Below are 13,849 nucleotides of genomic sequence, written 5' to 3' on the forward strand. Positions count from 1 at the left end.
TTGAGAGAAACAAGTATCAAACCACTTAAACTAATTTATTAAATATTTTCTCTTGCATTTCACATATTCTTGATTATGTCTTTTATCTCTGTGCCTATGAATAATAATTGGATGAAATGATGTACACTCTGACCTTACACTCATTAAACATTAGTAGCTTTATCCGAGAGCTGTAGTTTACATAGTGGTACATCCACAATAGAGGGTGTTACGAAATTTTAAAAAACAAAATATTGAAAAAAAGAAAAAAAGAAAAAGAGGGAGTTAGTATAGTGAAACTCGTATATGATTTGAGATCGAGAAATTATAAATTAATTTTCACTAGTAGAACTTTTCATACTCATTTACTTCCTCTCAAATTCGTTGAACCTCCTCATAAATCATGAAGCTAATTAGATATATATATATATATATATATATATATATATATATACTGAATGCTCCCATTAACTTCTTTTGAAAATTAATTTCTTATTAAATCTTACAATTAATTATCAATTATAATATATAGAAGTTGAGACGCGATATGAAAATGCAGGATAATTCACTGTTTTAAAACTCTCAGCTGGTAGTTAAATGTTTTTTCATTTTCTCAGATAATATAATACTTGATCAAAGGTTTAGGTTCATGCATTCTATTTCATTATACTAGACCCAGACACCTCCTTATTGTAATCGAAAAAGGTTAGTGCATTCGCCCATTTTTATTCTAAGTATCAATTTCATTTTGTAATGAAGAATGGGGCTGCCCATAGCAAGAAAAGTAGCCGAAATGTTTGTTAGTGTTGACTTAAATAAAAACCATATTTAATTTTATGTGATTTATTATTTCCCCTTTCCGAAGTCAACATAAATGGGGCTTTTATTCCTTAGGATGAGCCGAAAAAATTGGGAATAAGAGCATGTGAATTTGCATCGTCTATAGGAATTTAGAATTTCTTGAGATTTCCGTGGCGTTCACTCCAACTCATGAAATTGGGAATGGCTCTCGTATCAATCAATACACGTACTATTTCCGCATAAATCCATGCGTGGGATCCATTGCTCAATGGAATATAATTATTTTCTGGCTCCATATAATCTAGCGAGTTGATGATTGTACTTATATATTCTCATATTAATAATACAATCGTTCTTCTTGTTTTGGTTTAGATGATTATGCCCGTGTGGAACTTTGAAATACTACATACACTTGGTGGAGCTCATATAGAGGATATTGGAATTGCGTATTGTTTGAGTTGGAGAAGAAATCGATTAAGTTGGACAATGGGTTGAATGAGAGACGTAAAATGTAAAATGTAAAAAATAAAATAAAATAAAATAACGAAATTTCCACAGTATTTTATAAGGTGGTCATTTCAAATTTATGCATCTCATGAAATTAAGGGCAAGCCGGTCATCTGGCCAATGTGTTGAGCATAAGGTCCCTTTGATTCCGTATTTCAGTAAATGCAATCAAAATATTATATTAGTTCTTATAAGAAAATGATTTTTTGGATTATGTCTCACTGGCTAATTTTAAGCTGAAATATTTCACTAGCTACTAGCTAAAATTAAATCGAATGATAATGATCAAACAGACGGAATGTACTGAATAAAACAAAGAAATTTGATAGCAGATTCCAATCATGAATATTGTAATGAAAGAAACAATTGTGGAATCAACGTTAATCCGCAAAAAAAAATTGTGGAATCAAAACAAGCATAATTAAGTGGGTTACTATTAATATACACCCAGTAGATTGATGAAGGTGTCAGAATACAAGTTACAATTTTTTTGGGTTAGATAGAGGTTCGTGAGTTTAGTACAATGAAAGTTAAGTCCTAATAATTAATAAAGGAGCACGGATGGTTCCCAACGAGTATCGAACTTGAAACATTTTAGTTACTAGGCGAAGACATGCCTCATTGCACTACAAGTTATAATTTTAGAATAGTCAAATCATTTTATCTTTATTACCATGTAAAGACGTGCGCCACTGCGCTACAAATTATCATTTTAGAATAGTCAAATCATTTTAATATGTTCAACTACTAATACCACTGAACTTGGTTTGGGAGTATGGTGGAGGTCACGATGGTGCTTTTCTTGCTAGTTTTCTCAGCAAAAGTAGTGTTTAGTGAATTATTTTAAACTATAATTTAGTTAATTGTGCGAAGTATTTATAAGAATAACTTCTACTTATTATATTATAATTATTAATTTAAATTTCAGCAGTTTTAAATTGTTATCTCTCTAATACCAATTGTAAAATCCGAAAATTTATACGAAAACAATTGATAAATACTGAAGAACTTCCATACATACAAAAGAATATTCATAAAATTACGATCTCGACCAAACGAGTAAAAATCCTGATAAAATGCCATAGTTCTATCACCATTTTTAATATGTAAAATAACTGATGGAATATATTTTTGGGGTTAAGCTTGACGCCTAGTGAATAACCACAACCTAAATTAGCTGGATCATAGCACGGGTCTAGTGACATCATGAAAATATTATCAAGACTTCCAGAACTCAAATCGTCCATGTGTGCCTTTCTAGCTCTTGACCACAGTAGTGGCTCCACACTGGCAGCTTCGATGCTCTAGGTAGTCCTTTCGTACTGTTCGGCTTACAATTGGGTCAGGACGCACAAAACTCACCAATTTCCATCAATCTCAATCCATATCTCAAAACCTCACGATCTCACTCACGAATATTGTAATTGGTCATAGAAAAATACATGTATGATCCGAAATATTGACTTGACCCTGAAAATGCAGTTCTAAAAATACCGACATAATGATAATAAAAGTGCTAATTTAATAATAAGTTACTCGCCTCGACAACTCCACTGAACCTCGAACATCGAAAACTCAACATTTTCTATTTTTACAAAATTTTCTCTCGTGCTCAAGCTCTCCCAAAGCCTCCCTTAAGTTTTGCTCGAAATGATGACAAGTGAATGTTATAAATAGAGAATGAGTAAGGTGGTGTAGTGAAAAGCACAAGCTGGCGGTGAAATTGATTAGTGGAAGCAAGGTTGTCAAAATCGCGATTCTAGGTAGAATCGGTCGAGGGTCGTAGAATCATGAATCGTGAATCGTGAATCGTGAATCGTAAGATTCTACATGTAATTAAAAAAATAGTATATATATATATGTAGCATACTTTCCTAAGCAAAAAAATCAATCCTTCTTCATTCAAATAAAGACCACAAATAACAAATCAACAAGCTATTCAGTAACCATCACTTATCTTCCATCAAATTCCACAAGCTATTCAGCGGCAACAGTAACACTCGGAGCCAGCATCAACAACCAAACAAAATTTTCCGATTCAGTGGGCAGAGAGAGCTCAAAGAGTCAAAGCCTCACCTTGAAATTGACCGAGACCGAGCTCGAGCTAAGATTGAGGCAGAGGCAGAGGCAGAGGAGAAGGCTTCAATCATAGAAGCGAAGACGGAGACCGGGAGGGGGAGCGAGCTCAAGCTGAGATTGAGGCGGAGGAGGTGGCTTCAATCGGAGAAGCGGAGACCGAGACCGGGATAGGGAGCGAGCTCGAGCTGTAGATTGAGGCGGGGCGGAGAAGGAGGCGTCGGAGATTCGGAGAAGAACGCCAAAGAAAGCTCAGTTCTTCGATCCGAGTCTCTGAAGTCCGACCCCTGTTCTCTGTAAGGGTAAAGTCGAGAAGAAGGGAATTAAAAAAAAATCGGTTGGGCTTGGGCTGCTTGATAGACCGACAGAGTAAATGGGCTTGGCTTGGGCTGCTTGGCTAGGCTTGGGCCATGTTTGGGCTGGCAGTGGCAGCACTTTGTAGAATCGGGTGAGTCGCACGATTCCACAATTGAACGATTCAACTCCCGATTCCAGTCCGATTATACTTCTCCGATCCACCAGGTGCAATCGGAATCGATTGGCCTCCCTTGAGTCGTAGAATCGTATGATTGTATGACTCGAATCATGATTCTAAAAACTATGAGTGGAAGTGAGGTTGACTGAGTAAAAGGCATACTTCCCACATGTACAGCTTTGAAACTTATAATAATTAAATTAAACACATATCCATATATTTGATTTGAGCCGCAAAGTTTCAAGGGAAGGTTACGGCAGGCCCCATTTTTAAAAACGTAAGAGCAATACTTTTAAACAAGACAAAATTAACCAATTATAAAATACACTAAAATGTCAGGTAATGAAATGTAAATACACGTGAGAAATCTGGGACGTTACAATCCTCCACCTTTTAAGAATTTCATCCCTGAAAACAAGTTGTCGAAAATAAGTTTATATTCCACTGGCTCAAGAGATCGAGAAACCTAAACTCTGATACCAATTGTAAAATTCGAAAATTATATACGATGAAAATCTATTAATACACATGAAACATATGTGAAGAGATTGTCTTCCGATAAGCTTGGCCCTAAATCGAATAAATGTTATTTTGTGGGGTATCCTAAGGAGACTCGAACTATAATCCTATCGAGGGCAAAGTGTTTGTTGATCGAACTACCGTATTCATTGAGAAAGATTTTCTCTTCAAAAGAACTAGTGGGAGGAAATTAGAACTTGAGCAAGTTCTACCACAAAATGACATTGAACGGTCGATGGATGATATTACAGAACAAGTACCACAAGATGTTGTGGCACAGTCTTATGCACAAATGGCACAGGAACCTCGTACGTCCAGTAGGATATGTCATGAGCCCGAGAGCTATGAATTTCTCATGACTTGGGATCATGACGTATTGCTCATAGATAATGATGAGCCTACGACTTATGCGAAAGCCATGACAGGCTCGGACTCCGAGAAATGGCTAGAGGCCATGAGATATGAGATGGAGTCCATGTATGCCAACGAGGTATAGACCCTGGTTGATCCACTTGAAGGAGTAAAGCCCATTGACAGTGGATCTTTAAGAAGAAGACTGACATAGATGATAATGTGATTACCTTTAAGGGTCGCTTATTGGCAAAAGGTTTTAGATAAGTTCACGGTGCTACCTATAACGAGATCTTTTCCCTAGTGGCTATGCTTAAATCCATATGGATGTTACTTGCGATTGCAACTTACTATGATTATGAGATCTAGCATATGGATGTCAAAACGGCTTTCCTGAATGGGAAGTTCCTTGAGGATGTGTATATGATACAATCTGAGGGTTTTATTGATTTGCAGAGTGCCGGAAAGGTTTGTAAGCTCCACCAGTTTATTTATGGACTGAAGCAAGTTTCTAGGAGATGGAATCTTCGTATAGACTATGCAACTAAAGAGTTGGGCTTCATTAAGAACGAAAATGAACCATGTGTCTACAAGAAGGTTAGTGGGAGCGCAATGGTCTTCCTGGTGTTGTAAGTTTACGACATACTTCTAATCGGGAATAACGTTCCTTCCTCACAGTCTGTGAAAACTTGGTAGGGAAGATGTTTCTCCATGAATGACTTAGCCGAAGCTACTTATGTGCTAGGTATCGGGTTCTATAAAGATAGATCCAAAAGATTGTTTGGCTTGAGTCGGACTGCATACATAGACAAAGTGCCTAGGCGCTTTAGTATGCATGATTCTAAGAAAGGATCGCTGCCTATGTTACATGGCATAAGCCTTTCAAAGGCTCAGAGTCCTTCAACTGAAGAGGAGAGGGACCGCATGAGTAGCATTTCATAGCATCAGTTATTGGATCTAACATGTATGCTATACTATGCACTCGACTTGATGTCTCATATGCTTTGAGCATGACGAGCCGGTACTAATCAGATCCGGGTGAAAAACACTAGATCGTAGTAAAGAATATCTTTAAGTACTTACGAAAGACTAAGGAGATGTTCATGGTATATGGAGGTGAGAAAGAGCTCATTATAAGAGGTTACACCGATGCTAGCTTTCAATCTGATAATGATGATTCTAGCTCGCAGTCAAGGCATGTATTATGCCTAATAGAGGTGCTGTGAGTTGGAAGAGTTCCAAATAGTAAATAGTAGCCGACTCTACCAGAAAAGTTGAGTATATTGCTATCTCTAACACCGCAAAAGAGGTCGTTTGGATCAAGAAGTTCGTAACAGAACTTGGCGTGATTCCTAGCATTGCAGACCATTAATCTTGCCTGAAAAAGAACCTTCAATACCTTGATAGAGCTACCTGAGATGTATGATCATACCGTACACCCCCATGTTCTCGTGCTGCTTCTATAGTTTTGGATCTATGGTGGCTAGCATGAGACATCCGACGTTCACGGCATCTTCCTGATGCTTCCTGTAAGCATCTCTATCAGCTCAAGTGGCATTGTAGCTCATGAAAAGGTTGTTCCAAGACATATAACTTATTCTCATAATTGAAAATAATTCTCAAGTTCTGGTACCAATTCAGAAAATTATTCCCCAACAATTTGTCCTTCTTAATGACTGATCACAAACAGAGTGTACCAGCAGTGTTTACCGCCATGAAAACTACCACAAAAATACACAAAATGAGTACGAGAACATGGGGGCATACGATATGATCGTACATCTTAGGCAGCTCTATCAAGAGTAGGCTCAACATGAGAGGTTTGAAGTACCGAAGGCTCTTTTTCAGGCAAGGTTGACTAATGATAGTCACATAACAACCTACGTAGCAGCCTCGTGGCGGGTTAATTTAGTGCACATTACTCTTAATGTATACATGCGGTTAGAAATAGTGCGGGTGTTAATTGATGACCAAGTCTCACAAGTCATGGATGTAGAGATATCGAGTCACGCCGCAGATATATATTATAAGTAATGTGTACTGGACTGACTCGCCATAAGACTGTTACATGGGTTGTTACGTGACTACCATTAGTCAACCTTGCTTGAAAAAGAGCCTTTGATACCTCGAACCTCTCATGCCGGGCCTATTTTTGATAGAGCTGCCTTATGTGTACGATCATATCGTACGCCACCATGTTCTCGTGTTGCTTCTGCAGTTCTGGGCCACCACTTGACAATGCCACCCGCGCTTATAAAGATGCTCACTAGGAAGCATCTAGAAGATACCGTGAAAGTGGAATGTCTCGTGCTAGCCACCATGGATCCAGAACTGCAGAAGCAACACGAGAACATAGTGGCGTACGATATGATCATACATCTCAGGCAACTCTATCAAGAGCAGGCTCGGCATGAGAGGTTCGAGATATCATAGGCTCTTTTTTTAACTTATTATGAGATTAGCTATGATTTTTCATCAATTATATTTCAATACTTTTATCAGCGACAGCACTCTCGAACCCAGCCTAATATTTTGATGGGAAGAGATCTACGTGCAATTCACGTGACTTTTAATCAGGAACACAATAAAAATCTAACATCTATGTCGACCAACTTTCGCTTCGACTTTTTTTTTGGTGACATGATGAAGAAAGACAGGATGGAGAAGATCGTTGACATGATCGATAAAAGCTTATGTTTGAAGACAGATCCCTCCAGTCCCCACACCAAGAGGAGCAAGTCAGTGACCGACTGTATTAAACCGATCCATTTAGTAATTAGGCATGCCTAAAGGTTCTGAATGAGATGCAACGACAGAGGGGCATCACAGCTCGTCAGTGGCTCTCGGTAATGAAATCTTTCAAGGACCCTCATCTTCACGAGTGTTTCATCATGATGCCTAATATCATAAAGCGTCTATGGTTGGACGAGGAAGCAGGGAAATGAATCGGTCTAGGGTCTTCTCACGGATTTTAATTTTATGTTAACATTGACTGCACGAATTTTATTTGTGTGTTCTCGTTTGACTGTGCTCTATTGTTGATTATCGTATCTGTGGAGTATTGATTTATTGCTTGTGTTTCTATTACACTATCGTATTTCTATTTGACAACAGTTTGCGTATCCTGTGCTTGAAAATCGTATAGGTGTTCATAACATTTACCATATGTCGTCGGATGAGGAATCACAGTCACATGAAATGGATCGACAACTCCGATTCCGACATGGAGGACTTCCCATTTCAGACCGAGCTTTACGCGGCATTCATAGTTGAATATTACCAACGACAAGAAGCACAAGTGCCTAGAAACTGTTTTGAAGGTCGAACAATAATCGGTCGTGAATACATTGCCACAATGCTATCGATACCACGACAATGCTATTCCATGTTCCGGATACTACCATACGTTTTTAGGAACTTGCGGGATATATTATGCTTGGAAGGTGGCTTCCAACCAGGAAGACACGTAGATACCCAAGAGGCAGTTGGCATATTCCTTATGATTGTTTGCCATAGCACTCGGTATTCAACTGTCGCGAACAGTTTCGGCCCTTCAACAGAAACGGTACATCGTTATTTTCATAGGGTCTTGCAGACGGTGAACACCATATCCAGAAGATATATAAGACCCAAATAACTTCAAGGTCCACAGCCTGAAATAATGGCTAACCAAGACTGGTTTCCTTACTTCCAGGTACCATGCACCTGTTGGACTTGCTTAATTTTATATGTATTAATTAATATGCTTCCTTGTTTGAATATTAAACTGTACAGGTATGCATTATATTTGTTTTTTTCATAGGGCTGTATTGGAGATATGGATGGCACCCATATCGTAGCAGCACCACCGGAGGACCTCCAAGGACCATATCGAGGGTGCAAGAATATACCAACACAGAATGCACTCGCGACGTGCTCTCATGATATGATGTTCACATATGTGGTCACCGGATAGGAGGGATCGACGCATGACGCTAGAATAATGACGGAGTCAGCCGCTTTGCTAGGATTTCCGACACCACCACCTGGTGAGAATTAAAGTCGGACTATTTCATTTAATAGGTGGAGCATAACCCAATCCGGTTATTGGTACTGATTTACATTTTGGAGTTGCAGATAAATATTATATCGTCGATCCGGATTTGAGAATTGTTTGGGGTATTTGGCACCATATAAGAATGTCAGGTCCCATTGAAGTCATTTTCAGGAGCAGAACGTACGGTTGCTTAAAGAGCTATTCAACAAACGACACTCTCAGGTTCGGAATATCATAGAGCGATGTTTCAGAGTATTGAAGGGGAGATTTGCTATATTAAAATTGATACCCAATTATCCGGTGCCTAAGCGAGCGTCCATCGCACTAGCGTGCTTTATTCTCCACAACTTTATCAGATCCGAGGATCATTTAGATCAGTTGTTTGATGAGTGTGGAAGCGATTGTTATGAAGTGGAAGACGAAGAGCCGGATGAGCCCAAGGAAGAAGAAGTAATACAAGTTAATGATAATATTGCTGAAATGAATACACAGCGCGAGCAAATTGCAAAATTACTATGGGATGATCGACGTAAGAATCAGTAATTTGTACTGTTCATGAATGTATTTCCCAAATGTAGTGGTCGATCTGGTGTTAATGAATGTCGTATTTACTACCAATTTAATAAGAAATCGACACACATGCATCTATCCTTATATTTTTGGAGTGAGATAAATAAACAAAAGTGGGAAGAATTGTCCCCTTTCTTCCCATTTATGGGCGGCAACCATAGCCTGAAGCAACGAAGAAAAGTCAACAATTCAACTCAACCTTTTGACTCTTTTATATACTTTACTATATATATGGGCGTAGTATTTTGTCTTGTAGTGATTTCAAATTTTTAAGTTAAGTTACCCATTGGGTGTGTTTGTTTTTTGAAAATTATTTAACTCAACTCAACTTCACTTATCTTCAATTCAATATCACAATCATTACTTTTTTTCATTTTTTAAATTTTTTTAATTATTCAATTTAATTTTTAATATTAAATTATTTCAACTATTCATTACTTTTTCACAATTCAACAACACAATCATCACTTAATCATTACCTTCTCTCAATTATTTATTAATTTTTCACATTTTTTTTCATAATTCAACAATATAATCATTACAAACCAATTAAACCAAAACTCAACTCAACTCAACTTTAAATCCAAACGCACTCGTACTATTTTGGTTTTCCTCAAAGTTATAGGAATGAAATGTGAAGGTGAGATAAAAAAAAATATACACATATATATATTAAAATAGATACATGCCAATTACAAAATTCTCTTATAATCTTTGGTTTAATAGTGCCCCTAAGAGTCATTGAATAGCTTACGAACCTCTTCCCATCCAAAAATCAACGATATTAGTGGTTTGGGGCATATTGAGATGGTTTCTGACTATCTCTAGGGAGTTTTTTTTAAGACAAATTAAACTATACGGTGCATTTTAACTGTCCTCAAACTATAGGGTGCATGCTGAAAGCGACTCTAATTAAGTAGTTGTCATCCCCACCTGATAAAATGTATTGAATTTATATGCGTCTTTAAATTTTTTCTCAAGTAGGAAGAAATTATCCTTTGTAAAAGTAAATAAAGATATTAACATCATTGTAATAGTCGAAGCGGTGTATCCTCAAGGATTAGTGCGAATGGATAAGGCATGCATACGTCTAGTGAGTAGTTCGCAAGGTTAGAATTCAAAATACCATGTATAATGAAGCGTTTGTGGATATTCATGGACCTTGAAATAATAATATCCTCATTATCAAGCTAAAAGAAATGATATTCTCATTATGAGAGATTTTAACATGACATTGAGTTAGGATGAAATTATATATGGGCCTTGACAAGATCAGAATTTATTGACCAGAGAATTCTTCTCCCTTGTTGGATTTTGGGAGACAGTTGAACGACCCACTTGCCTCATCTGAATTTTCTACGTTAGGTTCTTCACCAGTCTAGCCCAAAAAAATAAAAACAATCAATTCTTGTATCTCGTCAAACTCCTGAAAATCTATAAAATAAAATAAAATAAGGAATTTGGACGAATTCGAGAAGAGCTCACTCGTAACGAATTTTTTCTACTCTTTTTGAACTTTTTCAAAGAAAAAACAAGAAGCCATATACATTTTACATTATCACACATTTCATATATGTGAATATTAAATATTACTTTTTTTATAATGAGAATGGTTATTCTAACATGACATCGAGTTACCGTAACACATTTGGTACTTTCAGTTCAAGTATTTAGTATTTCAGTTCAAATGTTTAATATTTTTAGTAATCGTGATTAGTACAAATATTTTTTATTTCTACTTCTAATTAAAGTGTTTGGTATTATGGTTAAAGTGTTTAATATTTTGTATAATCTATCACAAATAACAAAAGTATTAAACACTTGAATTAAAGTACTAAATATTTGAACTAAAATATCAAATATGTCATCGCAACTCAATGTCATGATAGAATTTCCCAAATATAATATGTGGACCTCAATATTAATATGTTCTGCACTGACAAAACATTAGATCTGACTAGTGGGAGCCTCGACAACGGCCAACTGCAAGGTGATCAACCCCCTCTATGGCAGCTAGCAGCCTCGAACTGGGGTGCTGGCCGCTAGCGAGAACTCCTCCTCATAATCGAGATCTCAAGGCAAAAGAGAAAAGATAAAGGAAATGATTTGGGCCTCAATCGAGGAAATGGGAGCCTCTCCAATGAAGGCCACCTTCGACCGGGTGGTTGCTAAACAGTGTACGACCTCACCAAAGGGCGGTGGTCACCGGTGAGTCCATGGCCCAAAACTGTTAAGACAGTGAGTGAGAGAGAAGGGGCAGGAGCTGGCTTGAGGGAGAGAGAGTGGTTTTATCTTAATGGTGAAAAATGAGTTGCGGAAATTTTGAGATGAATTATTCATTGGTTTGTAATTTGACTAATAGTATTTGCTATTGATTGAAGTTTATTCATTTATTTCATCTTGATAAAAATTATTGAATCGGTGAAATGAGCATGAATGAGCATTCCTTAACTTTTCTAAGGGACGTTCATTCCATCAAGTTGAAGAAAATGATCATAACAAATGAATGAATGTTTCTACTTTTACAACCATACGAAGATATGAAATGAAAGGTTAAAATGCCCATACCATTGCATTTCATTTCATTGTTGCATACCAAACGTGAACTAAGCATAATCAAGTTTGCTTTATTCCCCCGTAATCACAGCGAGTCCTACCCACATTCAATGGTCATAGCGGCAAACTACTCTGCTCTAAATGGCTATTCTCCATATTGTTCTTCTCAACCGGAGTTCATGTGTAAAAGCTAATACTCGACAGGGCTCATGTTCAATCCCGAGCTCGATCTTTTTAAGCAAAGCCGAGTTCGATCCTGTCAAATCCTAGGTTCAATAGTAATCTTGCTTCTTAATGCAGTAATGCTAACACGGTTCATCAAGAATTTCATGCATTCTTATCGACCCCTCAGGAAAGAAGTGCCATTTTCAGCACAACAAAGAAAGCCATCCATTCCCATTGATCTCGAAACATAACTGCAGCTAAGATCATTTGGTTCGGGCACAATTTATGTGCTACTCCTGCAGAATTTCTGGTTTTCCTGTGCGATAAATTAAGAGTTTTTAACCCACAAAAGCAATCGACTAGCACTCCCAATAACTCACAATCTTGATGCGTCTATAACTGCTCCAGCTGCACCAAATTGGTCAAGAATGAGCTTCATTTCCCATCATAAGACCAAGCTATGAAACTCAAGAACATTGTCCCACAATGTCTGCGAAAGTCGACATATCGGCTTCAAATTCGTTCATCATAAACGAAACAATGCAGCCAGCCATGAAATCGAACCACAATTGCATTAAACAAACATGCCAGTAACAGTAGAAATTGCCCGCAATCATTTCCACTGATCCACAAGACAAGAAACGACCTTTGACCGAAAGAACAACAGAAAATGCAAGAACTAAGGCTAAAGCGACATTAAATTCAACAGTTCCCTACAATTTTCCTCGTCGGCCTACTCGGCCTCGAAGGCGGATGCGGGGAAGGACCGCGAGAGCCCGGTTGGGTTGGCAAATGTGATCTTGCTATGGTCCCTTTCCTCGAGGAAGATGTCGGAGATGGAGACCCAGATGAGGAGCTCCTTGCTCTTGACCCCGGTGAGCCGCCTCATCCGGCGGTCCTCGACAAAGGCGGTGACGTCCGTGTCGTACGACACCGTGCGGCCGATCGCACGGAACCGGTGCTCCTTCCGCTTGCTCTGCTTGAGCCACACGAAGCCGGTGGCCCTGTTGTAACCCACCTCGACCAGGTCGGCCAGGGGGAGGAGGCCCTTGGGGAGGTTGATCTCGGAGAGCAGCTCCGCCGACTTCTCCTTGCAGAGGGCGGCGCCAGTGTAGACCTCGGCGTTGTCGCGGTTGTTCGCTATCAGTTGGGTCGACATCTTCTCCGATTCTCAGGGCTCTGAGGACTGAATTGGGTGAGCGTCTCTTTTATAGATTCCCTTGAAGAAATTGAAGGGGTTTGATTATGGGAAATTTGGGATTAGTGGTCTTTTTTTTTCCTTAACTTTTCTTTCAAAATATTTTTTTGTAGCTTATTTATCACTCTATCTGGTCTAGATGGAAGGAATTTTCACGGAGATTGAAATCAATTTTTTTGTGGGTAAAGCTTGTTAGGTCACCTATGTGAGTTTGAAAATTTTCAAATTTGAGCTCATGGGAAAAATTATCCAATGTTATCGACGTCATAAAACTTGGCGTATAATAATTGTTGTGTAATACGCATGTAGAAAGTATAAAGTTATTTCGATAAATGTCGTACCAATATATGTTTAAAAGTGTCTCATACATTGAGTACTCATTGATCTAGGTGCTGTGCGTGATTATTGAAGTTAAGTATTTAAATTAAGTTTTTCAACACTTAATTTAATTCAGTTTGTTTGTATATCCCAAAAAAATTGATTTTAACTCGTAAGCAAAAAAATCTGTTAATCATTAACTCAAAACTACTTGTCTTTTTCCGTCGACCAGGTACTTCTTAATCTTGCAGGGATGCCCTTCAAGTTCTTGTTATTGTAAAATAATCACATTTTCTCT

At 38.0% G+C, this 13,849-nt stretch overlaps 1 protein-coding gene across 1 annotated transcript; it reads right to left on the reverse strand.

Annotated features, from left to right (window-relative positions):
- Positions 1 to 12,584: 12,584 nt before the first annotated feature.
- Positions 12,585 to 13,318, reverse strand: LOC116202403. Its single transcript, XM_031533947.1, has one exon. It carries the CDS (start codon positions 13,192 to 13,194, stop codon positions 12,769 to 12,771), a length of 426 nt encoding a protein of 141 aa, XP_031389807.1. The 5' UTR covers positions 13,195 to 13,318; the 3' UTR covers positions 12,585 to 12,768.
- Between the last annotated feature and the right edge of the window lie 531 nt (positions 13,319 to 13,849).

This window comes from Punica granatum, chromosome 4 (assembly GCF_007655135.1).
Source record: "Punica granatum isolate Tunisia-2019 chromosome 4, ASM765513v2, whole genome shotgun sequence".
NCBI lineage: Eukaryota > Viridiplantae > Streptophyta > Magnoliopsida > Myrtales > Lythraceae > Punica > Punica granatum.

Excerpts from the sequence above, each read along its gene's own strand:
- LOC116202403 (XM_031533947.1), bottom strand. The coding sequence starts at position 13,194 with ATGTCGACCCAACTGATAGCGAACAACCGCGACAACGCCGAGGTCTAC.